General features: G+C 57.6%; 2 protein-coding genes across 5 annotated transcripts in view; one reads left to right on the top strand and one right to left on the bottom strand.

Moving 5' to 3' along the window:
* Positions 1 to 27722, bottom strand: part of C4H7orf50 (chromosome 4 C7orf50 homolog) — a 123767-nt gene that overhangs the window by 36395 nt on the left and 59650 nt on the right. The gene's annotated exons all lie outside the window — the stretch shown is intronic.
* On the top strand, positions 1636 to 16685 carry GPR146 (G protein-coupled receptor 146). 4 transcript variants are annotated; one of them, XM_009202476.3, is made up of 3 exons: positions 11178 to 12911; positions 13579 to 13715; positions 14934 to 16685. In XM_009202476.3, exon 3 carries the CDS (start codon positions 14958 to 14960, stop codon positions 15957 to 15959), a length of 1002 nt encoding a protein of 333 aa, XP_009200740.1. In that variant the 5' UTR covers positions 11178 to 12911; positions 13579 to 13715; positions 14934 to 14957; the 3' UTR covers positions 15960 to 16685. The 4 variants fall into 4 exon arrangements, with proteins under 4 accessions (XP_003895687.1, XP_017812020.1, XP_009200740.1 ...); XM_003895638.5 differs by lacking the exons at positions 11178 to 12911; positions 13579 to 13715 and adding an exon at positions 1636 to 1754; XM_017956531.3 differs by lacking the exons at positions 11178 to 12911; positions 13579 to 13715 and adding an exon at positions 6895 to 9670.

The following is a 27722-nucleotide window of genomic DNA, read 5'->3' as shown; positions in this document are numbered from 1 at the left end:
CAATTAAATTTAAAATACACGGTGGCTCACGCCTGTAATCCCAGCACTTTGGGAGGCCCAGGCGGGCGGATCACTTGAGGTCAGGAGTTCGAGACCAGCCGGACTAACATGGTGAAACCCTGTCTCCACTGAAAAAAAAAAAACAAAAAACAAAATTAGCCAGGCTTGGTGGCACACACCTGTAATCCCAGCTACTCAGGAGGCCGAGGCAGGAGAATTGCTTGAACCCAGGCGGTGGAGGCTGTAGTGAGTCAAGATCGTGCCATTGCACTCCAGCCTGGGCAAAGTGAGAGAAACTCTGTCTTTAAAAAAAAAAAATTAACATGCATATAGTGACCTAGCTCATTGATTCTAAGGCATACTCTCTCATTTTATCATCTCTCACGTGAGGCTGCGCCTTAAAATCAGCAGTATGTCGGAATTTAATGGGCGGATGGCCTTCTTTTTAGTGATCCATAAAGTAATGGCATAGCTAGCACTAATTGTGTCTTACGTTTGATGAAATACAGCCCAATCTACCTTAAAACAATGGTTGAGGCTTAGAACAGAACCTGACACAGAATATGCCCAGCTGCTTGTGACTGTCTTTGGCAAGTAAGAGCAGTACCTGGCACCTCTGGGCACATAGGGCCCGGGTTGGATCCACTGTGCCAGGGACCTTGTACCGGGCTGGGCAGCAGGTCAGTGTCACACCAGCAGGCATGGTCCGTGGTGAGCCCCTCCCTACCCTCTCGCTGGAATAGAAAGCTGACCCCAACGTCCCACTCTGACCCATGCTCAGGAAGCCATCCTGTCCAGGAAGGTGGCTGAGGTACATCCCTGAACACAGTGGGCCACAGCACCATTCAGCGGAGGGCCAGTGGCTGCTATTCTTCCTGCTGCTGTTCCACTCGGCCTGCAGGTCACAGCAAGTCTACGTGGAACTGTGCAACCCACATGCTTCGATTTTCAGAAACGTTCTTAGATCCTGAACCAGAATGTGCCGCAGGGGGTACTGTTTCACCTCAAAAATTACAGCAGAGTAAATGTCCTTGTTTCAACTTTTCCCATGTTTAACTTGTAACAATAGCTACAAAAGTAAGCAGGCAACAAACAATGTGTTTCTTTAAACGGCTTTCCTGTGAGTGTTCCGTTTACAAAGAAACTCCTAAAACCAGGAAGTAATTGATGACTTTGGAAACAGCAAGCAAACGTTGGGGAGGAAAGAGGGGCAGGTGTACCTGGAAGGACTAGCTTGCAGTCACTCATTTCCTTTGGAGGGCGGGGGGCTTGCACCCTGCAGATTAGGGTATATTCTGACTCGGCAAAACAGGCATCAGCGCCCGTAAAAAGAAACCGGACTGGCACTAAGAGAATTCTCAAAAACTCCAAGAGCCCTGGGTGTGCGTCCTCCCACAGGGAATCTCAGGCGCACGAGCTCGTCAAATGGCTGGTCTCAGGTTACACAACCAGCGACGCCTCCACCGCCACCGCCCCGCGACCACACTGGTCCAAGCGGTTCCCCGGCTGTTTGGCCGCGAGGGCAGGGCTGGGGGCGGAGCCCAGGGCGGGACCAAGGCTGGGGGCGGGGCCAGGCATCGCTGCCGCTCGGCGGCCTGGGGCGGAGCCAGGGCAGGGGGCGGGGCCGGCGGTCACGTGTGTACACAGGCCCCGGGCAGCGTGCGCGCCGTGAGCCCGGCCGGGAGCCCCGCCGCCTCCTCCAGCCCGAGCTGCCCGCCCTGCGGCGACTGCGCGGACCGCAGCCCAGCAAGCCGGTGAGTGGGGCCCGGGAGCCTGGGTGGGGTAGATGGGGCACACCCTGGTCTCCGCCTGGGGAGCGAGTCAGCTCCGAGCTGCTGAGGCTCCCATGGCGGGCGCTGTGCTTAATGGGACTCGGGTCCTCTGGCAGTTGCCCACTGCGGGGCGCCCTGCCCTTGCGGGGAGGGGACCGCTGTCCTCCGGCCGCCCTCGGAGCTGAGCCCCAGGGGCGGGCGTTCGGTCATTAACCTGGTGATGGCAGCTGAATCTGCTGCCAGCGTAGGCGGCTCAGCGCCGCCACTGGCCCTGCCCATGTCCGACAGGGCACCACTGATCCTGCTCTCCTGGGCCACTATGGTGACTGCTTTCGGCCCCTTCTATGATTAGCGTGTTAAAGTGAGTTTTGGAACTGTGTCTACATGGAGATGTCAGATCTGCTGTCAATTGTCTTGGACAGTTGGCAGGGCATGGGACGGCTCTTTCAAAGCTTCACTGGAAGGCAGTGCTCTCCAGCTGCCAAACCACCACTACCAGCAGCAGGAAACCCACTATTAAGTTAATATTACAAACCTGGCAAGTCAGTTCTCTAAACTAGGCATCAGTCTGTGTGTCTTGATGTGACTGGTCACAGTGGCTTATCTCTGCACACATGCTACATGGTGGACCTGAGGATAATTCTATATTTGTCATCCAGAGCAGTGGCTGTCACCTTTGATCTCTTCCCTGCCTATGAAAATGTACTTGAGTCCTCCATTCCACTTTTAATAGCCAGCTCCTGTCCACACGGAACAGCACATCTTTTATCTTTTGCTACCTGCAGCATCTAGCAGAGGGCAGCATTCAGTAACAGGGGCAAGAGGCTTTCTTTAAAGGCCTCTGCAAACTTGTATGAGTAAAATGGTTCTGACCATGTTCCCAGGCTCCTCACGCATAGTGGTGATGAGATATTCTATCGTCCTAACTGGGGCACCATTGAGAGTGAACGGAGGCACTGTTAATAATTAGACCAGTGCACGCTCACAGTACCCATGACAGGTGCAGCTCTTTCAAGAACTACTGCACGGCCTGGCTCCCCAACCAGAATCCCTGGTGTCTTCCTCAACGAAGAAGGCCTCTGAAGACAAGTGACTTAAGAACATAGTTCATATGTATTGAATACTGTTATGCCTTTTCACAGAGAAGAGGTCGGGGCCAGAGCAGTGATGCTCACTGCCCGATGCCACACACATCCGTGCTGACATCCATGTGTCATCCTGCCTCTCTAGCCAGCATGGACATATCCCGAGAATGGAGGACAGAAGAATGCAGACTTAGAACAGAATGTAAATATGAAAGTTGACTTGGAGTCCCTTCATAAGCCCCTAGTAGGCTGATGAAGAGAGAAGGGTAAAGGGCACGCACCTCATGTGGGTCTTAGGTTAGGATGTAAAGGCTGATTATATCTATCATACAATGAATAAATGGCATACTGCACAGACCGCTGCATGGGGAAATAGGCTCGTGTAACTTACAGTCAGAAGAGGGACATGCTGCTCACTGGGGCAGGGAGAAGAAGGGGCTCCTTGGGGAGCTGCAGCTCTCACAGCCCCTAGGATGTCATCTGGAATCCTGAAAAAACAACCGCCACCTGGCCTTTAAAGACCCAACCACAGCAAGGCCTTGCCTTTGCAGAAGGGAGTTCTCGCCCAGAGAACCTGGCTGACCGTGTCATGCACACGACGATCCCATGGTGCTGTTTTCTTTCAACAGCGTTTCCCAGTCATTCTCTCCCGCCTGCCGGCTCCTCTGCTCTCCAGGACTTTCACTAACCTGCTCGCCCAACTGGTCAGCATTAGGCTGCCCAATTAGGCCACATCTGTCCAGGGATCTCAAAGGCTCAGAACCCCAAGACACCATGTAGGTAGCAAAGAGGAGAGGGGACCCAGTCTGGAGAGTAGAACAATAACTTTTCTCTCTAATTTGAGATCCCAAAATGAGATGCTGCCCAGGACCAGAAGTCAGTTTCTTAGATGCGTGCTGTCTACCCAGGAGCCTCCATGTGCAAACAAAACACCCCCTTGAGCAGCAGAGGGACAGGGTGGAGTGGGGCAGGTGTCTTTGCATCCCCACAGAGCCATACCCGGGTCCCTTCCTGCACAGGCCAAGGACTTTCCCCATTTTAATGGGAACCAGAGCAAGCCCTGCAGACCACTGTTGCTACCACAGCAAGTGTGATGAGGAGAAATAACCTGCTGGTTCCTCCCTGGGAAAGAACCAAGGTGGTGATAAGATCTGTGGCTCACAGCACTTCCCTGCAGGTAAGGCCACGCCTAGTAAACCCGGGCTCGACTGGGGAGCCCGGGCAGGGGCCAAGCCTGCCCAGAGTCTGCAGTGGAGACTCTCTCTTCTTGGCCAGGTCCTTGAATTTCTGAGGAAGTCTTTTTTGTTTGTTTCTGTTTTTCCCTGGTTTGCTGTACCTGGAAAGGGAATTAGCCTCACACCAAGTTAGGGAACAAAAAGCCCAAGTAAACAAAAGAATGCTGTTCCACCTTCTTCCAGGGAACTGGAGCCCATAGCTGCTGGCACAGGTGCCCGGCCGGTCCACTGGCCCAGCAAGGTGCTTGGTCTCAACCCCCAGAGCCCGTCCTGGAGCCACAAACATGCTCACTATTATCCATGGAGAAAGACAGGCATGCTCTTTGGTTATAGTCTAAGCCAAGTCACCTGATTTACTTGCACTACTCTGCAGTTTGGACTTGTAAAAAGCAAAAGGCTACAAAAATCAAAACCACCCATCTACGTAATGAACCGTTTCTTATCACAGCCCAGGAAGGCACAGATAGGAATCAGTGTACGTAAGCTCTCCACATTGAAACCCTATGAAAACAGCAGCCTTTCCTAAGAGTCTGGCTCCCAAGAGCTGGGTGTTAATTGTTGCTAAAGCCTGGGTTCATTACTACAAAAGGAAATACACATTCCAGAGTCATTTTGAAAGCATTTTGATTGTTCTAGAACATTCACCCAAGGTTGAGCGTCTCATGGTGCATGGCAGGTTCAGCCGGGAGCTGGCCATGGCCTTCATACTCCTTTCCTGCCATCCTTCTGAGGATGCAGTGCCTGAGGCCTCGCAATTCTATTTCCACTCAAATCTAAGGCTCTAAAGCTTCGACAACTGTCCTGGGACAATAAGAAACGCTGAGTCCCCACCCTGCCTGCTCTCCTTTCTACTCTGTGGGGAAATCGGATCACTCACCTTGGGGAAAAGCCTTTTACGTCACTGAATACATCCCCTTCCACGGTTTTCATCCAACAGTCAGCCAGACTGCTGCAGCATACATAAAAGCTTCCCAGGCCTGCAAAGAGCTCCAAGTACAGGAGAAAGAAATGGATGTGTAGACAGGCTTAACCCAGCACAACTGGCGGAGGGGTGTGGAGACAGTGGTCAGGGGTGGGCTCCCAGGGGTGCTGATGCCCAAAATAAAATGTCAAGGACGAGTCAGTGTTTGCTGAGAGAACGAGGGGAAGCGAGAAAGGGTGTTCTAGGCAAGGGATCAACATCCGCAAAAGACAGTGTGAAAAAGAGCACCCGGAAACTTCGCGGGGATCACCGGGCGTGGGACTTGCTGGCCCCAGCTCTGACAGGGCCCTGAGCAACAGAAAAAAGAACTTCCTGACTAACAGGAACAGCAACGTCAAATGTGATGGCTTTTGTGAAACTGATTCAGCCCCCTTGGAGCAGAGGATTCCTCTGCTGGTTTCTGTTTCTGCCAGCTCTGTGCAGTGCAGGCACTACTGTGCTGTCTCTCTCTCACACACACACAGGGACCCAGGTGCCTCTCAGGTTGAGGGGGTGGTCACCGTCCCCACACTCAGCCTCCTCTGTCTCCAGGCCTGCTGCTTCTGAACAGGCCTGGGGCAGCCCATTTCTATTGGGAAACCCTATCAAAGTTAGCCCCGGGTTTCAGCCAAGTTCATCTCACTGCTCACAGACGTTCATTATTAACAGGCTGCTTGATAGCACTTTGCGCTCTTTTTAAATAAGACATAGGAAGAAAGATGCCAACGTCTCACTTAATATGCTCCTGACAGCTGGCCTGATGGGGTCCTGTCGCCCCTGTCCACACGCTGCCATGGTCTCCGCAGCCACACGCTGGCTCCAGACATTTTCATGAGTTATGAACCAAAGAGAACCAGGACCCCTGGAGCAGATTCTCCTTCCCAATCCCAAGTTCCTTTGAAAGCGGTGAACACAGGCCAGGGAAGCGTGTTTATACTCCAGTTTAGTACTAGTGAAACATCGGGAATTCACTGTGTTGGTATCAAGCCCGAATCCAGAACATAAAGACCATAAAACTCTGCAAAGCCTCTGCTGTCTGACTGTGTGCTCCCCAGGCCTCCGCCGTCTGACTGTGCGCTCCCCAGGCCTCCGCCGTCTGACCGTGCGCTCCCCCGGCCTCCGCCGTCTGACCCTGTGCTCCCTGTGAAAGCACCACCCACAGGGTGCATCCTGGGGGCTGCCTCCTCCACGTTCGCCGGCAGTGTGGGGCCCATGGTGTTGTCACCCCACCCTGCCCCACAGTTCCCCTGCACACGTGTCTGTTCACAAAGATTCTGAGTAAAAGGTCACAAAACAGTTTCCTCTGCCCTTCATATTTGGGGAGGAGACCAAAGATCCGCAGGCGTCATCATCCCAGGCCAGGGCTGGTGACAGGGAGCAAGCGCCGGCACCTTCCTATGCTTCACGTGGGTTGGTTTATTTAACCTTCCTGTCTCAATGAGGATTTTCCTAAGCCTGGGGAAACTGAGGCACAAAGCAAGAAAGTCACCTGCCTGCAAAGACACCTGTGTGCAAGCCAGGACTGGAAAAGCTTGGCCTGCAGTACACATGCTGGCTGCCCGCTCCAGAGCCCAGGCCCTTAACCACTTCCTTCCCAGAAAGACGGAGGGCGAGGAGGTTTCTTTTTTTTTTTTTTTTTTTTTTTTGAGACGGAGTCTCACTGTGTCTCCCAGGCTGGAGTGCAGTGGCGCGATCTCGGCTCACTGCAAGCTCCGCCCCCCGGGTTCACGCCATTCTCCCGCCTCAGCCTCCCAAGTAGCTGGGACTACAGGCGCCCGCTACCGCGCCCGGCTAGTTTTTTGTATTTTTAGTAGAGACGGGGTTTCACCATGTTAGCCAGGATAGTCTCGATCTCCTGACCTTGTGATCCACCCGCCTCGGCCTCCCAAAGTGCTGGGATTACAGGCTTGAGCCACCGCGCCCGGCCGAGGAGGTTTCTTAACAGTGCTTCATGTCAACTCCTGCTGCTGCCTGCCACTAACCCAGGCTCCTGCAGATGGCAGGGGATGGGCTGTCCTACAAGCAGGCTTACTACGAAGCCCTGTCTAATGTTCCCTCGTGTCAGGTAGGAGGAATTAGGCCAGAGGTCAAGGCAGCATCTAGAATCAGTGGTGCTTTCTCAAAGTAGGAAAACAGTTTTAGGACTGTTTTCGTTCAAATTTTGGGCACCACTGTACTGGGTTCTATGACAGAGAAGCCACCAAGGTCCCGTGCGAGGAGCCCGGGCAGGGACAGCTGAAGCTGTGCACCTGGGCCCTCCCGATTCCCTCCTACCAGCTAGGCCTGGCAGTAGCCAGCAGCCAGCAGCCACCTGACCCCGACAGTGAAGGAGAGCTGCCCCACACTGTCAGCCCCCAAAGCTCAGGACACACAGGCCCTGCCAGGTCTTTCTGGTGGGCCAGGCCTTGGCAGGGCTCTCACGGCGGGCCCCACTCTGAACCACAAGCAGAGTCATCTGCAGTGTGAGACCTGCCGTCAGCACAGGGCTGCAGGCTGGGGGCTGTGCAGGGACACAGGGGCCGGCACCACTGGGCAGCCTTTCCGTCCCAGCCTGCCTGTGCACCCTGTGGGCAGTGACTCCTCAGGCACAGTGGCCCAAAGTCACAGGCGGTCTGTCAGGGGCTCTCCAGGGAGCTGGACACACTCAGGTTTAGATCAGGAACAAAACAGATCCCCAGGGCATTTGCTCAGGCTCAGAGCAGAGCAGGGAGCCATCCACCTGCGGCGGGCACGTCCATGGACTTCCAAGTCAACAGGGACAGCTGCCCGGACGGGCTGCTCAAGCCAACTAAGGGTCCTGTCCCATCGGTCCCTGTGGCTTAGGAGTCTGACACTTCTTGGTTTTCCTTTCTCAAGCTGCCCCAGCTTCTCCAAGCCCTGAGCCTGGGACTCCCAGCTCTAAGCGATGCTCTGCAAGCAGCGTCCCTGCACCCCGTGCAGGTGGATGGACACGGGACAGCCTGCAAGGAAGTGAGGCCCAGCAGCCTTCCTGGGCTTGGAACACCGCAGCCTAGGAAGCATCTTCCCAGGAAATCGCAGTTGGAGCCCAGCACGGGGTCTTGGAAGAAAAGGCCTCACCTTCTATCCTCACAAGCACGCGTTAGGAGTGAGCACCGCTCAGGAGATGACACAGAGGTACAGCCGGACCCAAGGAGGGGCACTCCGGAAACAGCTACATCCACAGGCACTCGGCGGGACCAGGAACCCAGAAGGCTTGACGTTCAGGGGGTCTCGGAGAAACTCCACCCCATCCTTCCCAGCCTCTTGCTTAGTTGGGCCTCACCCTAGCCCGCTGGAGATGGCAGCTGTGCCATCAGAGAGGGGGATGGGCAGATTGGCGGAGGTCACCCCGCAGGCCAGCAGAGGCCTCAGTGAGAGTACGCGGCCCCACAGATGGCTGCTCACGGGGCCCAGAGGCCACCCCTGCGCCGCAGAAGGCACCAGCACACCCGGACTTCCCCGAGGCTTCATATAGCTCCCAGGCCCCACCAGCAGCGTGTGGGCAGAGGCCCAGGCCCCTTCCTGTCACTCAGAGAAGCTGCTGCCCCCAGAACACGGGGTGCCAGCCTCCCATCAACACTGGGTCCCGACCTCGGTCCGCTCAGGATTCCTGTGTGGAAATGTCACTTCTGCCCCAGCCCTCTGGGGTGTACCTGGCATCCAGCTCTGCCCCCCTTCTGCTTAAGCAGGTGCTGGGAGACCCTGAGCCGGGCAGGCTGAGGTTCTGAGCTCGTGAGGGGTGCAGCAGTTTCCCGCACAGCATGGGGAGCACATTTGCTCATGTCTCCCAGGCTGGCTGTACACTCTGAGGACAGCCCTGGGCTCTGACACCCTCCGACTTTCACTGGGCCTTCTAAGCCCTCCTCTCCTGTCCACTGCTAGCCCATGGCCTGGGCCTGGCCTTGAAGCTGTAAAGACCTCTCACCCCATCCAAACGAGACTGGTCGGATATCTCCTGCATGTCAGCCACCACTGGATTGGGAAGGAGGGGTGGTAGCTGCAAGGCTGGCCCTTTTTATGAGAGTAATTTAAAAAACAAAAACAGGTCAGGCACAGGGGCTCACACCTGTAATCGCAGCACATTGGGAGACTGAGGCAGGAGGGTCACTTGAACCCAGGAGTTTGAGACCAGTCTGGGCAACATAGTGAGATCCTGTCTCAAAAAATGTTAAATGAAAACATTAGCCAGCTGTAGTGACACATGCCTGTAGTCCCAGGTACTTGGGAGGCTGAGATGGGAGGATCGCTTGAGCCCAGGAGGCAGAGGGTGCAGTGAGCTATGACTGTACCACTGCCCTCCAGCCTGGGTGACTGAGGGAGATCCTGGATCCAAACAAAAAAATAGAAAGAGAAGGAGGGGGTAGATGAATCCCATTTGTGTCATTAATCAATTCTCTTATAGAGAAAATAAAACGATTGAAACTGGGCCATCTTGGACAGCTGAGGCCCAGGCAGGGCCAGCTCCTTCCACCTTCCCAGCCAAGATGCTGCCTGCGGCCCCTCCCCTCCTGGCCCGAGATGCTGTCACTGTCCCTAAGAGACCTGAGGCCTGCTCCAGGCTGAGTGGGTGAGAAGCCTCTCAGCAAGCGCCTGCATCGAGGCGTGCCCTCCTGAGAGGTGAGGCTGACCTGCAGCATCCAGCTCGGCTGGGGAAATTCACCTGAGAAGGGCCCAGTCCTGGGTGCCTCCCTGGGGGAGGCCTTGGGGCTGCTTGTGCTGGTACCGACATGGGCCTGGGGAGGGACCTGCGTGTGGGTGGCAGGTACTGAGTCATGGGGGAGGGTGTCAGGGGGAGATGCTGGTGGTAACAGTGGGACGTAGGAAGTGAAACCAGCAGTGTGACTTTGGAGGTGCTGGAGGAGCAGGGCCTGGCGGAGGGGGTAGGGGAGCCAGGAAGGAGCAGTTGCCAGGGACGGCCTGGCCTGGGAGGGTGGCCAGGAGCTGAGGAAGAAGCCGGTGGTCTCTCAGTGCAAAGGTGGGGCTGGCCTGGAGAAGAGGCCCACAGGGTCCCTGCTGGCTGAGGGTGCAGTGGCGGGCCCCGGAGGCTGAATATCAACCCTGCCGCTGGGCAGGCAGCGCTCAGAGCAAAATGGGTGACTGGAGGGCACGTGCCAGCTCTGCTCCTCAAGCCTGGCCCAGGAGGGGCCTGCAGCACGGGGCTGGGGGGCAGGCAGCCCTTCTCTGTTGTCTCCCCTGCCTTCTGAGGAGGGAGCCTCTGGAATCTTTCATCGCCACTGCAACAAACTCAGGCTTTCGTGTCGGAAAAGAGCCCACTTCTGACAAGGCTCATCTGGGCTCTCCCCAAGCCTCTAAGTCTCCCACCACCTGGCTCCCCGTTCCTCTTTCCCTTGAAGGAAGTCAGCAGAGCGCGTGGCTGACGGGAAAGACGCCACAGCGGACCTGCCTGGCGGGGGGAGAGGCCAGGCCATTGTTCTCCAGTTCCAGGATGCCCCGCTTCCCCAAACAGCCTGGCAGCCTGGAACAGGAAGTCTCTGGGCACAGAGGCAAGCAGGGGGCACAGAGGCAAGCGGGGGACCACAGACAGGCAAAGAGTCGAAGGCTCCACCCACCTGGGCCAGTCCAGGCTCCCACAGAACCCCTCTGCAGCCAGGCAGGCACGTGGGGCCCGGGCCATCACCCTCACTTGGACGCAGGTGCGGCGATGGCAGGGGAGGGGTGTCTACGGCAGCGCCCAGAGCCTTGGGCAGGAAAGGACCCTGGCTAATGTGCCTGGAACAGCTCAGTGACAGGGAGCTGGGCTGGCTGTGAGGGTCGGGCACGCGTCATGAGTCTTCTGTGACCAGGAGACGCAGGAACACTGGCTCACACAACTCGCCAGGTCCTGGCACGCTGTGGTCCTGTGGGCGCCACCTGCGGCTCCCAGCCTGCAAAATGTACACCTTGCTGGGCATGGTGGCTCACATCTGTGATCCCAGCACTTTGGGAGGCCGAGGCGGGCAGATCACCTGAGGATGGGAGTTTGAGACCAGCCTGGCCAACATGGAGAAACCTTGTCTCTACTAAAAATATAAAATTAGTTGGGCGTGGTGGCGGGTGCCTATAATCCCAGCTACTCGGGAGGCTGAGGCAGGAGAATTGATTGAACCTGGGAGGCGGAAGTTGCAGTGAGCCGAGATTGCACCACTGTACTCCAGCCTGGGCAACAGAGCAAGACTCTGTCTCAAAAACAAACAAACAAACAAAAAAACCATACACCTCATGCTCACTCCTCTGGGAGCCACAGCTAACAGCCCGCAGGCAGGATACTCTCAAACCAGCTCCTGGAGGGCACTCCCAGGGACCCCTGTTCCTACCATGAGCCCCGCCAGAGAGGAGGTGGGCCATGGAGGCTTGTCCACCCAGGTGTGGCCGAGAAGAGGGTTTCCTCACACTCTGCTGACCTGCTTTCCTTCCATGCCTCTCAGCCCAGCTCCTGACACAGGTGGAAACCTGAACTCCTTGGCTTTAGAATGTCCCCCAGAGCCCACAGAGCAACCCGCCCCCAGCCACCTTCCTTCCCAAGATCTCCAGGTAATGCCTGGTAAAAGGAGGACTCCGGGGAGAATGTTGGGAAAACATGCAAAGCGCATCACCTTCCAACCGATGGAGAGTGAAGGAAAACAGGTACCATTTGGCTTGTAACCTTCACTGGAAATAGAAACCATCCTCATCATTGATACCTGGTGAACTGCACAGAGAACAACCTGCAGCTTTGGAAGCTTATAAATCCTTCAGTATTTGTCAGCTACCAGTAAACAAAAATGCACACGGGAGAACTTTCCACCTGAACCCCACCTGGAGACCAGCGTTCCCAGGTCCCGGCTGGTGTGACAGCACGCACTCGAGGGCCAGCTCAGACACGGCGAGTGGGACGCACGTGAGCACAGGGAGGAAATGCCAGCAGATCCTGCTTCACGTGACCACCTCCCAAGAATCAAGCCATTCTTAGCCTCACAGACGCTGGCCGCCTCCCTCTGGCTCGGCCTCACGGCGGGGCAGGCATTAGCAGTCCAGGCAGCTTCTCTCTGACTCCCTGCAAGGAGGGGTGCGGTGGGCAACAGGCTGGCCCCGCACAGTTCCACCTGCAGGAGAGCCCAGCAGAGCAGCCCTTGCAGGAGGCTGTGTGTGTGGGGCCGGCTCAGCTTTTCTCTGGCCATGCCCGTGTCCCTTCTGTGCACGGAGACACCAGATGCACGTGCTCCCCTCTCTGCTTCCGACCCAAGCCTGCCCTCGGCCTCTGCTGTGCCTCCAAGGGCTCCTGTGTCCTGTGGGCTGAGTGAGTACGGCCAGGCCTTCGCTCGACAGTAGACCCTTCTATTGATTTCTTCACAGAAAAAAGGGCTCATAACCAACATTTAAAGCACACTGAACACCAGGAGCGGCTGCATGGACCTGGACACGTGTCTGCCTGACCTGCCCCTGGGCTCTTGGTAGGACGCCCTGCAGCAATGCAGACAGGGGCCTGCAGGGAGAGGCCACATCCCCAGGAGCCAGGCTATCAGAAAGGTGGGGCAAGAGGCCAGCTGTGCTCGCTTTGCAGTGCGGTCCCGTCCAAGCACGGCCCCTCATTTCTGGAACCCGGCTGTAAACAGCAGGAGGGAGGGGTGGCGGCGCCTGCCAAGGGAGGCAGAGGCCCTGCGGGGAACTTACCAGAGGAAAACAAGTGCTTGCATCCTGGGGCCCTCACACGCACGCGCAGGAGGCCAGGCGTGCTGCTGATAAGAGCCTGCGGGTTTGCAGAGAAGCGCAGCAGCGCAGGTCCTCACCGGAGTTCTGGTGGCCACCTCTGTCCCGCCATGCTGCTCACCGACAGTGTCCAGGGCCCACAGCACCAAGAGGCTCGGGCCACAAAGTAAAGGTGAGAGCCTGTGGTGCCCGCAGGCAGAAGAGGGGACATGGGGGGCTCTGTGCAGCGCAGAGAGGGTGCAGGTGGGCGAGGGGACGTGGGAGGCTCTGTACAGTGCAGGCAGGAGAGGGGACGCGGGGGGCTCTGTGTAGCGCAGGTGGGAGAGGGGACGCGGGGGGCTCTGTACAGTGCCACCAGCCGGCATCTCTAGGGAATGAAGGGGTGCCAAGACGGAGCACACTGAGGGGTCCCGGCCCTTGGCAAGCTCTGTGAGGCAAAGGCGGCTGGCCAGGGGTGCCCTCCTGTCAGTGGCTGGAGGCAGCACACAGGGCACACAGCGAGACAGCCCTCCCGCTCGGATGTTCTAACCACAGACCCTGGATAGATCTGGGGGCCCTGGGCGCCCCGTGAGGGCAGGCCAGGCTGTTGACTGACACTCAGTCGCAGTGGCCGGTGTTTCCTGGGGACTCAAGTGGAGTCTGGGCAGTGACGTCCTCAAAATGGGCTGCCACTCTGTGACAGCCAAAGCCATGCAGCCTCGCAGGCAGGAGCTGGGGTGTGGGGGACCACAATCCCGAAGAACCCCGTCCTCTGGACCCTGGTGCAGCAGGAGGGGAGAAGCCCGCAGAAGCCCGGACGCCTCCCCCCTCAATGGCCCCCGCTGCTGTGCTTGGAGCAGGTGTATCCTGTCTGGAGCTTGTGCTGGCCCGGCGAGTGGAGCCCAGAGCCCACCCCCAACTACCAACATCCCCCAGATTGCCACCTGCCCGGCCCAGGAGGTTCTAGTCAAGATGTATTAGTGAGGGGCTGGACAAGGTGAGCATGTGAGAAGCAGGGGCTGGGGGGCCAGGACCTGGGGGTGCTGCGGCAGCACTGTGGCTGGGCACACCCGGCGATGGCCTAGCTCTGCATGCCTGTCACCACCTGACCCTCACTGCGGCTGCTGGGTGGCATTCACCAGGATTGCACAATGACCTACACCTCCCGTCCTGCCCGCCAGCCTCTGGATGGGAATTCCCACATCCACCCACCCGCCCATCTGCCAGCTGCCTGCATGCTTAGCCCCAGGGCCACGTTGCCTGCTGTGGGGCGCACGCTGCTACTGGCACTAGGGGCCTCGGGCCCTGGCCCCTCTGCACTCTCCTCCTCCCGAGCCTCCTCTTCCTACCCTGCTGTGGCCCCGTGTGTGGTGTGGGTCTTGCAGTGGCAGGACTCCGGTGGCAGGTGAGGACCCGCTCCCGCAGCCAGCCTCTGCACTGCTCCCGCCTCCGGGCACAGGAACGATGCCGTCTGCTCGTCTGCCTGAGATGCTTTTCTAATCCACTCTGAGAGCAGGAGGTCAGCCAGGACCAAATGACATGCTGGACATCAGGCTTCCCGAGATAGCTGCAGGTCCCCGAGGAATGCCTGTGCTTTGGTGGGGGCAGAACTCTTACTCTAGGATGGCTCCAGCCGCTAGGTTCTCGTTCAGTGACGTCAAGACCGGCTATATCCCCATGTCCCCAGAGCCTCCTGTGGGCTGTGACCCACAGGTCACCCTCCCTGGAGCCCAGGCTCTGCAAGGACTCCAAGGTGCCGGGTCCTGGGCTGCCGGGAGGGAGGGAGGCACAGGGCTGACCGTCCACATTGCCTGTCCCTCCTGGCACTGGCAGGATCCGAACACCACCGGCACCTAGTAAACTTCAGGAATCATAGCGCGGGGCCCGTCCAACCAAGTCAGGATGACCAGCCAGGCCTTGCAGCAGCCCACAAACAGTGGGCTCTGACTGAGCATGTGGGGCATGCCAGGCTCCCTCTCTGGTACCCAGCCCCAGCTGCTGAAATGAGTGCAGCCACATCAGCCCCCGGTCAGGACCTGATGCGGCCATTTTTCAATGCTCAACTTCATTTTCACAGAAATGCACCTGAGGCAGTCTCACTCTGTGGTCTCCAGCTATTCCTGCGCCACGAGAAGGCGCCCCTGTACCTGCAGCACTTCTGAGCCAGGGTCCTGGGAGGGGACACGAGCTGACCACCTGTTCCTTCTTTCTGCAGGGTCGCGGAGCCTCGCCGGCTGCCATGTGGGGCTGCGGCTGGTTCAACGGCACAGGGCTGGTGGAGGAGCTGCCTGCCTGCCAGGACCTGCAGCTGGGGCTGTCACTGCTGTCACTGCTGGGCCTGGTGGTAGGCGTGCCAGTGGGCCTGTGCTACAACGCCCTGCTGGTGCTGGCCAACCTACACAGCAAGGCCAGCATGACCATGCCAGATGTGTACTTTGTCAACATGGCAGTGGCGGGCCTGGTGCTCAGCACCCTGGCCCCTGTGCACCTGCTCGGCCCCCCGAGCTCCCAGTGGGCACTGTGGAGCGCAGGCGGTGAGGTCCACGTGGCACTGCAGATCCCCTTCAATGTGTCCTCACTGGTGGCCATGTACTCCACTGCCCTGCTGAGCCTCGACCATTACATAGAGCGTGCACTGCCGCGGACCTACATGGCCAGCGTGTACAACACGCGGCACGTGTGCGGCTTTGTGTGGGGCGGTGCACTGCTGACCAGCTTTTCCTCGCTGCTCTTCTACATTTGCAGCCATGTGTCCACCCGCGCGCTGGAGTGCGCCAAGATGCAGAACGCAGAAGCCGCCGACGCCACACTGGTGTTCATCGGTTATGTGGTGCCTGCACTGGCTGCCCTCTATGCGCTGGTGCTACTCTCCCGCGTCCGCAGGGAGGACACACCCCTGGACCGGGACACAGGCCGGCTGGAGCCCTCGGCACACAGGCTGCTGGTGGCCACCGTGTGCACGCAGTTTGGGCTCTGGACACCACACTATCTGGTCCTGCTGGGGCACACAGTGCTCATCTCTCGAGGGCAGCCCGTGGACGCGCACTACCTGGGGCTGCTGCACTTTGCAAAGGATTTGTCTAAACTCCTAGCTTTCTCCAGCAGCTTCGTGACACCACTTCTCTACCGCTACATGAACCAGAGCTTCCCCGGCAAGCTCCGGCGGCTGATGAAGAAGCTGCCCTGTGGGGACCGGCACTGCTCGCCAGACCACATAAGGGTGCAGCAGGTGCTGGCGTAGGTGGCCCAGCCCTCCCAGAGAGACGTGACTCTGGTGGACGCAGAGCAGTTAGTTACTCTGGATGCCTCTGCGTCCTTCCAGAAGGAAGAGAAGTAGGAGCGGTGTTTTTCTTGAAGTTTTCTTTTTCCCACAAATGCCACTCTTGGGCCAAGGCCATGGTCCCAGTGGCTGGCGTCTGGCGTGAGCTTCCCTGAGGCCTGTGCGTCTCCTGAACACACAGCTCAAGGTCCACATCCGCAAAAGCCTCCTTGCCTTCAGCTTTCTCTGCATTCAGTTTGTCAATGAAGTGATGGACGCCTAAAGCCAGTATATATACTTTGTGGTTAAAATACTTGATTCCCCCTCCTTTGTTTTATAAAAACAGATGTTTTCTAGAAAAATGACAAGTATTAAAATGAAGGAAACCCTATGAAAGAATGGCAACAGCCGGGGTGGCTGGGCCCTGGCAGTGGGCAGCGGCTGCTGGCCGGGCCTGCTGGGTGTGCCACGGTCACCATAGGGTTCTGAGAACATTTCACAGAAGTGCCTGAGACACGGAGACACGGCTGGTGTTAAACGGAGTCATTTAGTAGCAGTGACGCGCTCTCAGCCACCAAATGTCCCTGACACCCTCCCCAGCCCCCAGAGATAACATCAGCTGAGGCTTTTTTCAGTTTGAACCTGTTCTAAATCAACTCCACAAAGTGTGCACAAAACTAAAGAATATAAATAAACAAAAGAAAGTAAGATGTGTTAGGATTTCTGACTGAATACCAGAGCTGAAGGGCCCCCCCAGGGGACAGAAGGCTGGAGGCTGTGTCACGTGGGGTCTGGCGAGAGGGCCAGGGCCCCCACCTGAGGCCAGCTCTCAAGGCACCTGGAACCAGCATCCGCATCTCCTCGGCCCTGGCAGCCTCAGGTGGGGCCCGGACCGGCCTGTTCCACTTGGGCCCACGGGTCTGTAGTGAGACGGGTCCATCCATAGTGAGGCGGGTCTTAGTGAGACGGGTCCATCCATAGTGAGTATGGTCTTAGGAGGTGGGGTCCATCCATAGTGGGTAGGTTTAGTGGAGGGTGGATCTAGTGAGGCGGGTCTGTGGTGAGGGGGGTCTTAGTGAGGTGGGGTTCTTAGTGGTGGGGTGGGGGGGGTTCAGGGGTGGTGGGGGCCCAGTGGATGGAAAGTGGGCGGGTCTGTGGTGAGGCAGGTCTGTGGTGAGGCGGATCTTAGTGGGGCGGGTCTGTGGTGTCTTAGTGAGGCGGGTCTATGGTGGCGGGTCTGTGGTGGGCAAGTGGGTCTGGTGAGGTGGACAGGGTGGAGGGTGGTCTTGTGGCAGGTTCATAGGGGTAGGTCTAGTGGAGGTGGTCTTAGTGGAGGGTGGTGGACCAGTGGAGGTGGACTTGTGGTGGAGGGTGGAGGTGGCCCAGGGTGGATCTTAGTGGTGGTCTGTGGACTTAGTGGTGGAGGTGGCCCAGGTGGATCTTAGTGGTGGTGGCCCAGGTTCAGGGTGGTCTTAATCTCAGGAGGCGGGTCTGTGGTGAGGCGGGCCTGTGGTGAGGCGGGCCTGTGGTGGCGCAGGTCTTAAGCGGGTCTGTAGTGATCACGGCGGGTGTGTGGTGAGGCAGGTCCGTGGTGAGGCGGGTCTGTGGTGAGGCGGGTCTTAGTGAGGCGGATCTTAGTGAGGCGGGTCTGTAGTGAGGCGGATCTTAGTGAGGCGGGTCTGTGGGGAGTGGTCTGTGGTGAGGCGGGTCTTAGTGAGGCGGGTCTGTGGGGAGGCAGGTGTGTGGTGAGGCGGGTCTTAGTGGGGCGGGTCTGTGGGGAGGCAGGTGTGTGGGGTGAGGTGGTCTTAGTGGTCTGTGGGAGGCAGGTGGTGGTGGAGTGGAATGGTGGTTCAGGGTGGGTTCAGGAAGGTGGTTCAGTGGTCTGTGACGGGGCGGGTCTGTGGTGGGGCGAGTCTTAGTGAGCAGGTCCGTGGTGAGGCGGGTCTTAGTGAGGCGGGTCCGTAGTGGGGAGGGTCCGTCGTGGGGCGGGTCTTAGGTGGGTCTGTAGTGGGGCGGGTCTTAGTGAGGCGGGTCTGTAGTGGGGCAGGTCTGTAGTGGGGCGGGCCTTAGTAGGGCGGGTCTGTAGTGAGGCAGGTCTGTAGTGGGGCGGGTCTGTAGTGAGGCAGGTCTGTAGTGAGGGTCTGTAGTGAGGCGGGTCTGTAGTGAGGGGCAATTGTTCCTCATCAGCCTCCCTCTGGACCTTCCACTCACTGGGATTTTGTAAAACATCTACTTTAAAATATGTCCGTGAGAAAAGCCCCCATTCCTCCACACCATCTGTTCGCCTCTCCCCGATTTTCTGGGATTAAAGTATAGGCCTGCAATCCCCTACCCCCAATTCTAAAGCCCAGAAAGCTCTGAAAACAGGAAGATGTTCCCCGCAAGGTGGCAGCAAATTCACTGGGCAGTGATCCCTGACCTGAAGGGCTGTGAGGGCTTCATGTCCATGCGGACCCCACTCCTTCTGAAGAAGTGCTGATGTGGCTGTGAGAGCTGACCCGCGCCCCGGGGTTCTGTGGCACACTTCCGCCACATAGCCTGAATGCGCTGGAATTCTGAATACGCTCGGCCTCAGGGACAGTGGGGGTGGGGTTGGGGGAGCCCCACCTTGCAGCCATCGACGTGGGGATGTCACGCTGTGGTCCCAGTCTCCTGGGAATTCAGTCACGAGGTCACTGGCATTATTCATCGCGTGCTGCGAGCAGGTCAGAGTCGGCCTCCTGAGAACGCGGCTCTGGATGGCTCCTGCCAGGAGCTCAGACCCGCCAGACGGGCTCCTAAGCTCTGGGATTAGAGAACAGTTTTCTGAGCTGTTTCTGTCAGTGTTTTATTTTCAGGTGCGCCAGGATCTCATGTGAACCTTTAGAGCTGCAGCCCTGACCTCCCTCCCACTCCCTCTGGAGCCAGAGCTGGTTGAACGGCCACGTCTCTGATGGTCCTGGGCTTCCCATCTCCATGCCTGGGTGGAAACCCTGGCATCTGATGAGGAAATGATCACACAACCCCACAGAACCCTGCCCGGCGGCTGGTACTGTCACCCCAACCCTCCTCCCCCTGCAGCCCAGCTCTGCAGGGTGGGGTGTCCATGCTTGAACCAGGAGACCCTCTTCCTGGCTGATACTTTCCAGCCCCCTTGGCTCCAGGCTGAGCTCCTGGGAAAGGGGCAGACCCCACACACAGGTGAGGGCGGCACTGGGCTACCTCTGTCTGGGAACTACCCCATCCAACTGTCCTCTCCAAAGGCAGGAGGGGCCTCAAATCACTATTTCAATTTCTCAGTGGCTTTGGGTGCAAACTGGCTCATTTCTGTGGGTCTGTTGGGGGGACTGGCCTGCATTCAATACCCCTCACCCTACCCTGCTGGGTGGCCCTGTGGAGGGCCCCGGGGACACCCTGCTGCCTGGTCAGCTGTTTCTGGTGGGCCCCTGCAAGGCAGGCATGTGCCTCCAGCGCAGACCCTCCCCTGCTATCTAAGACCCTTCACTGTGCACCATGGCCTCCCCCAACCCCCTACCCAGCAAGTCCCCTCCTCATCCCCAGGCCCCCTCTGGCCTCTGTGGCCCAAGACCGTCCACTATGCACTGAGGCCTCCGTCCTCATCCCCAGGTCCCCACCAGTCTCTGTGGCTGCTTCCCAGAAGCTGCGTCGCTGACTTAGTTCCTGAGACACCTGCTCATCTATATTCCGTGTTGCCTTCAACTGGGAAGATTTGGCACCTCCTGAGCCTCCTGCCGCCCCTGAGCGATTCCCAAAGTCTTCACCTCATCACACATAGAACATGAGAACTTGAGTCACTCAGGGGAGAAAAAGGAGCTACTTGAAAAAGTCAAGGTTGTCGTCTGCCCAACTCCCCAGTTATTCCAGGCAGCCGTCTCCCCAACTCTCCAATTCTTCCAGGCAGCCATCTCCCCAACTCCCCGGTTCTTCCAGGCATCTGTCTGCCCAACTCCTCAATTCTTCCCCAGTTTGCGAGACACCTCTCGCAAACTACTATAGTTCAAAAATCTATACTCTAATAGATTTGACTACTATAGTTCAAAAATCATTCATCTTATTTTTGTTTATCCACAAGAAAGCCTTGCCCTGTTTCCTTAAATAAGATACCAGAAAGGGAGTTTAGTTGTGGATTCACTTCATTAAAGGTGTAAGACTTATTGTAAGAAGCTGGATCTATTGTGAGTTGTGGCAGAGAGATCGGGAAATCTACACACGTCTTCTTTCATACACAGCATGCAACAGAGGGAAAGCAGGAATGGTAATCCTAACAGAAAGTACCATAAAATTGGTTATTTCCCCTCGAATTGTATGTCATAATACTTAATACTAACCCTATCCCTAGCCCTACCCCTAACCCACCTAAACCTCACCCTAAACACCCTATCCCTAACCTCCTAACCACCATAATCCTAAACACCCTAATCTGAACCCTAACCCTTAAAGAATCACTCTGGGGCTGCCTGGCTTTCCCGAGCCTGAGCATGTGAACGAACCTGACCCGCCCCCTCCATTCTCTCTGGGCTCCTCCATCCTGTGTCTGCTGAGCATCGCTCACAGACCCAAGCCCCATCCTGTTCAGCCACCTTGACTTGCTGGGGGACCACAAGAGGAACATAGCTGTGACGCTGCCAGCTGAGCCCGGCCACATCTGGGGCTTCCACACAATGCTCTCCCCAAACAGCAAAGCTTTGGATGCAGATGGGAGGCATCCTGAAGCTGGGACAAGGGCTGGGCAGGGGCTGGTGGCCGGTCTGGCAACGTAAGCAAGCCCCTGGCTTTCCCTCTGCTCACTGCCTTGGCTCTCTTCCTCACTCTTGGCTCTCTTCCTCACTCTGTGACTGAGCGCGTGCTCCTGAGAAACGGGCTTCCTGTGCTGCTCCTGGGGTGTGCGTCATTTTCCCGTGTCCCATGTCCTGTGGGTTCTGGGCACCACAATTCATTTGTCCACTCTGCTGCTGACAAACATGGGGACTGTTTCCAACTTCAGGCATTCGTGCACGGAGCGGTACTGTTTTGCTGTGTCTCCCAGCACCCACCACAGGCCCCTGCGTGGGGCACTCCTCAAGCAGACACAGCCTCAGCTGTGCACACTCACCAAGTTGCTTCTCCCGGCCGCCACCCCGTGGCTTCACGTCCTCACCTGCCCTTGGTGCAATGTGTCTCTGGTATTTTATGCCAAGCCAGGGGAGGATTAAGGCATTTCCCGTCTTAACGAGGTCTTGGCCTCTCTCAATGAAGCGTCTCTTTAGGGATTCTGCCCACGTTTCTAAGTGATGTAAGGTCCTTCCTGCTTTGCTCTGAATGTGGGCCCTTGCCATGAGGCTCCTTAACCTAACTGTACCCCTGTACCCATGCTGTTCCCTTTCCAAAGGAGGACGAGCTCTACCACACCACAGAGAAGTCACAGCTCCACAAGTCCCCGCCTGGAAGATGGAAGATGCCTCGGAAAACAGCCTGCTCTTCTCTCTGGAGAGGCGGGGGGCAGGGGAGTACTGGCCACACTCAAAACTGGCAGCTTCTGAGGGGAGGGAGTCACTTCAACATCTCCAACCTTAGACAGATGTGTGTGCCTCAGGCAGCACACACACACACACACACAGAGTGCAGGCGTGCACACATATGCAAGCACACACACACACACACACACGTGTCTGTCTCCTCCCTGGGAACACCGTGACCGGAAGAGGCTTCACATGTGTCGGCTGCAGGGTGGGAGACCTGACACAGTGCCAGGGCCGCCCGAGTCCTCCGAGGGCTCTGTGGCAGCAAGGAAGGGCTGTGGGAACCCCCTGCGGACAAGGTGTCACCTTTTGTTTCTGGAAGCAGCAGCAGGTACCAGCCCTGAACACCATGCCCACTCCAGCCTCGTGTTCAGGCGTAGCTGCATTCGTGGCCTGACCTGGAGATGGACTGGAGATGCTACTGCCCCTCTGCTCACCCCTCCCGCCAGCGCTTGGCTCTGTAGGCACTGGGTGGCCTCAGGCTCCCTCTGCCCACCCCTCCCACTAGGGCCTGGCTCTGCACGCACCAAGTGGCCTCAGGCTCCCTCTGCCCACTGCCAGGGCCTGGTTCTGCACACACTGGGTGGCCTCAGGCTCCCGGCAGCTCCTGCTTACTCCCCGCCTCCCCCCGCCCCAACCCCCGCCGTGAAAATCACGTGGATAACTCCTGGAAAGTGCTGAGCAGAGACCGGGCACCTGGAGGGCCTCAATCCACGTGAGCTAGGGTAGGATTCTCAGGGGGACGCCCTCATGGCTGGATGCTGAAGAGGCTTTTGTGAGTTGAGGTGGCAGGCATGCCAGGCTCCATGGCAGGGACCCCCCGTGCCCTAGCACCTGCTGCACACATGTGCATACGTATGCAACAAGCGCACACACACACACACACACATATGCAAGCACATACACATATGCACACATATGCAAACATGCACACACAAATGCATACGTATGCAAGCAAGCACGCACATATGCACACATATGCAAGCACGCACATATGCATACATATGCAAACACACACATGCAAGTGCACACACATGCACACACATGCAAGCACGCACACACACATATGTACACATATGCAAGCACACACACATATGCATACTTATGCAAGCACACACACATATGTATACGTATGCAAGCAAACACACACACATGCGCATACATATGCGAGCAGGTATGCACACACCCCAGACGCTGCTGAAGGGATGCACGTGGCCTGAGTGCCTTCCCAGCCCTAATGGGCTGTGACTTGAAGACGGGGAGACCAGGCCCTCAGCAGCCATGGAACAGGCCCCGGAAAGATGCACAACGGCTTCACTCTGGAAGCAGATGGTGGCTCTGGAGGGAGACAAGGCTTACCTTGCTCCAGGGACTCTGAGGGGATGCTGCACAGGGAGGCTGCCCCAGCAGGAGACATGGAGAGGGAGGGCTGAAGGAACAGCAGTGGGGAGCAGGGGCACGGACAGGTTCCAGACCCAGACCCTGAGCTTCCCTCAGTGCCTAAACGCAACACCCTGACTCCCGAGGGGAAGGGAGGGAATCCTGAGCTGACCTCACACAGGAGAACCGAAGCTCAAAGCTCAAGTGTCACCCTGAAAGGCACCGGCAGGCAAAGGCTGCGTCTCCAGAGCCAGCCCTGCGCCCACCCAAACTAGTGTGGTGCAGGGACTCCTCCCTCAGACTAGTTGCCTGGCCCCAGACTGTCGGGTGTGGGGCCAACAGGGACCCTGGGGAACGCCCCATGGACACGAGGGAGACTGAAGCCCAGAGGGTCCCACAGCAGTGAGCAGCCTCTGCTGCCAGGCTCCAGGGCTCCAGAAGCCCTAGCCCACTCCACACTCAGGGTGCATGGAAGGCCCTGGGAGGGCAAGCAAGCAGCATCCGATTCTTTTCTGCAGGACATTCAAGCTGTGCCACACACACTTAACACTTCTAAAGAGAAGACAGCATCCCCCGTTGTCCAACCCTATTCATCACAGGATGCTTTCTGCAGAGCCCCTTGGGGCATGAAGGTTCTTCCCATCACCAGTCTGAGAAACCACAAGGCCCTGGGCAGGAGGAACCACAGCCCCATCCTGTTCTAGGGACCAGGGCACCCCTTGGGGCCCCTCTCCAGACCCGGGGTTGGACGGGCTGGCTTTCTGCCCAGCTCCAGCCAACTGGCATACACTAAGTGTGCAGCTGAGGTGGTGGGAGGAGGGTAAAACGTACCCCACTTGGCAACCACTTCCAAAATTAAACACAGTTAATATCTGTCCCCGCTGTCCCAATTCCAGACATTTACCCAAGAAAATGGGAACAGAAGTCCACACAAGCACCTGTATACAAATGTTCATGGCAGCTTTGCTCGTAAGAGCCCAACACTGAAAAACGACCCAACTGCCCATCAGCAGGTGGACAGAGAAACAGACGTGGGCTGTGCATGGAAGGAATGCTGCTGGTCAGCGAAATGGACCGATCGGGGACAGGCATGGCAACAGGGTGAACCTCAGAAACATGGAGCTGCGTGGATAGGGCTAGACGCGACCACGTGCAAACTACTGGAGCCTCCTCAGAGGTTCTGGAGCGGGGAACCCAACTCAGCAGCAACACAGTGGCAACAAGGGCCGGGTCTGGGAGGGCGTGGACCGGGAAGAGGCAAGGGGACTTTCGGAGCGACAGAGGCGGTTTCCCTTGCCGAGGCCCTGGCGGCACAGCTCGGCTGCACCTGTCAACACTCCAGGGTGGACACAGGAGATCTGTGCACTTCCCGAGCGCAGATCACGGCTCAGTATCTCATGGGGAAAGGGGCAGGGACATTTAAAACACCCAGGCAGAGTTTCTTTTCAGGACATGCAGTAAGGTTTCAGGTGCGGGCGCCTTTTCAGGACATGCAGTAGGATTTCAGGTGCGGGTGCTTTCAACACGCCGCGATCCAAACGCAGCTCCAGGGCCAGACGCGGTTTCCAGCCTCAAGGGCAGGTTCGGTTCTGGAGCTCCCTCCAGTGGCCGTCGGGGCGCCGGCACTTTCAGGGCCCCACCAGGAGAGCAGGGGCCCCGCCCAGGAGCCAGAGCGCGGGGACCACAGGGAGCCCTGCGCGGCCGGCACGGATGCCTCTCAACTGGTGGGATGAGGCCGACACGACTGGGTGAGTTCCCGCCACCGCTTTCGCTGGCAGCCAGAGGCTGGAAGACAAGGAGAATGCGCCGGTTCCGTTCCTGAACAAGCTCCATGGCGCTGTGGGGTCCCGGCCCAGAAAGCCCAACCCTGCCCCAGAACTTCCCCAGGCCCACAGAAGGGGACGGCATGGGGAAAATGTCTGTGATCACACACGCAGCAACGGTGCGGCCGCAGGTGTCTGCGCATCTGGCAGGGCTCCTAGGGTACCCCCACGCCGCCTGGACGCAGCCTAGCAGATTTGGGGCCAGACTAATCGGGGCCCATCTTAGCCCACAGATGCCATCTCCAGGCCATGCTGAGGGACAGGGGAGCGGAGGGCACTGCCTGTTTCCTGGCAGGGGGCCCTGCTCAACAGCCCTTCCCTCCCCCACAAACTGTCTCGCTGTCCCAGGCCATTCCTTCCAGTACCTTGGGAAGTCCAGGACCAGACCTCAACATGGACAAAGCTGGAGGAGGGAAGTGGGGATGAGGGGTTCTACCTGCCCTCCACCTACCTGCCCTCCTGCCTGTCTGTCCATGGGATGCCCGAAGGCTCCCAGACCACCAGCCCCCAGACCCTTGGTACTGCATCCCTGTTGGCCAGGGGGCTGCTGGGGAGGCTGATGCCCGTCCCTAAGCCTGAGCCTCCCAGCCCGGAGGTGAGGGTTTGCGGCACAGTCTGTCCGCGGAGGCTGGAATACACCCCAGAGGTGAGGGTTTGGGGCACAGTCTGCTGGCAGAGGCTGGAATGCACCTCAGAGGTGAGGGTTTGGGGCACAGTTTGTTGGTGGAGGCTGAAGTGCACCCCAGAGGTGAGGGTTTGGGGCACAGTCTTCACACAGGCTGGAGTGCACACCAGGGAGGCTTCCTGCCTCTGGCAGAATCACCGCCATGCTCAGTCACAAACACGGAGCCCCTGCCAGGCATGGACACTGCAGCACATGCCAGGGCCCCAAACAAAGGTCCTGGCTTCTGTCCCAGTGGGGTCTGCTTCTCTGTGGAGCTCAAAGGTCCCTGGAGTGCCTGCCTTAGCAGAGGGCAAAGACTGGAGACACGGATGCTTTGTCTTCAGGGCTCCACCGGCTCCTCAGGACAGAGCCCCTCAGCACCACAGTGTGTCACACATCCCCAGTTTCCCCTTGAGGTACTTATGCTGCAGCCCTGGCGTGGAGGCCAGAATCCAGGTGTCACTCCTGACTCTGACCATGACCTTGGATAAACCACCCCTCAGACCTAGAGTCCTCAGGCACATCCCTCTGGCCACCGCCACCCAGCAGGGAGCAGGACAGCCCCAGGGGTCTGTGACTGTACCTGGGACATCAGTCTGAGAAACAGCGCCAAGTGGAGGCTGAGGCAGGAGAATGGCATGAACCCAGGAGGTGGAGCTTGCAGTGAGCTGAGATCGCGCCACTGCACTCCAGCCTGGGTGACAGAGCGAGACTCCGTCTCAAAAAAACAGAAAAGAAAGAAAAGAAACAGCGCCGAGTCAGACGCTGCCCGGTGTGGACACTGGCCCTCCACAGTCACGCAAACTCGGCTTTGCAAAATCAGTCCTTGGTGAAGGAAATAATGTATATAGTGGTCCACTTCCAAGACACAATGCCTTGAACCAGCTTAGGTCAGCAAGTTACAGAAGAAACAGGATGTACCAGGCCCCTGCCTGGGTCGCCAATGCCTACTTGTTGGCCTCCCCCTCCCCAGTCTTCCCCCCAACCCTTAGTTGCCTTCACCTGAACCAAAAAATTTTAGTCTATGATGAAAGTTTTACCAGTCTGCAACATAACTTGTTCTCTCTGTTCTTATCAGCCTGCCCAGCTACTTAGGTCATAAGTCAAATACCTGAAAAGCCCCTGAGCTGACTAGAATTGCAATGCATTGTGGGCTGCAACTAAATGCAGCAGGAAAACCCTAAAAAACACCTACAGCCCCTGCCCAGCAACCAATAGGCGACATTCAGGAAAACTGTGACCTCAGAGTACTCAGCCTGTGAGGAACCGGGGGAGGGGCCTGCGCACTAGGAGATAAATGGCTTGTTGTGACCATGCTGGGTGTGCCTGCCCATCAGACACCCGATCTTGCAACACTGTCATTAAGTCTCACTTCCACTGTTCTCCGGGTCTCTGAGTCCATTCTTCGGGTTTGGACAGGTGAGTTTGTTTCTCACATCAGCACAGGGGAGAGCCCAGTCCCCAGGTGCAGTTCCCTGCACACGCACCTGTGCACACATACGTGCACACACAGACACACACACATACATGCAGCACCACCAGAGGCAGCCTCACTGAGCAGCCTCCAGGGTAGCAGGAGCCATGGGGCGGCCATGAGACTGGATTCCACTCGCAGAGGCCCCGCACGTGGCCGTTCGGGGCAAAGCCACACTAACATTTCTGGTATCAAACTGAAGTCAATCTTTTAATGACCCTCCCACACATTGTTAGCAGATCAGGTGCGATGGCAAGAAAAGCAAGTGAGAAGCAGCTGTACAATAACATAGGCTTAAAAATTCTTTTTGAAAGAAACTTCAACAAACGAGGCACTGAGGAGCAGTAAAACAGGAAGCTGCTGTGGCCCCGGGCTCTGTGGCAGTAGCACTGGCAGTCACATGTGCGCGGAGAGGACCAGAGCTCCTTGGAGAAAAGCTGATGTGAGGTGGGCCTGGGCACTGGTGAGGGCAGCAGGGGGGCTCCCACTGGCCACACAATACATTAAATTAAAACCCACAAAAACTGATGAGTCCACAGCGACACTCCGAAAAGCAGGCGGGAGGGAGGAAAGGGGACAGGGAGGAGAAGTGCTGCTGTGAGTCTTCATGGAAGCCGCTGTTTCTACAGCCCCTGGGCAGGAACAGGTTCAGGAGACGCTAAAGGCACTGGGTGGGAGGGCGCCGTCCTCACAGGACACAGTGCCAGGGAAGTCCTATGATGCACACCCACCTCAGCCAAGTGACCACATTCGGTGTCACCAGCATGGGACAAGCTGGCGTGGCGTGCCTGTGGGTGACGCCACGTACAGTAGGCAGCCTTGCCCGCGTGGGACTCGCCCACCTAAGTGGAGCCAGCCTAGGACACCTTAGAAGGAGGGCTTCGGCACCCAAGACTGGACCTCCCA

This window comes from Papio anubis, chromosome 4 (assembly GCF_008728515.1).
Source record: "Papio anubis isolate 15944 chromosome 4, Panubis1.0, whole genome shotgun sequence".
Taxonomy (NCBI): domain Eukaryota; kingdom Metazoa; phylum Chordata; class Mammalia; order Primates; family Cercopithecidae; genus Papio; species Papio anubis.
This window is presented reverse-complemented; position numbering and strand designations above follow the sequence as displayed.

What these genes read in the sequence shown, in the direction of transcription:
- GPR146 (XM_003895638.5), top strand. Translation starts at nt 14,958, where the DNA reads ATGTGGGGCTGCGGCTGGTTCAACGGCACAGGGCTGGTGGAGGAGCTG.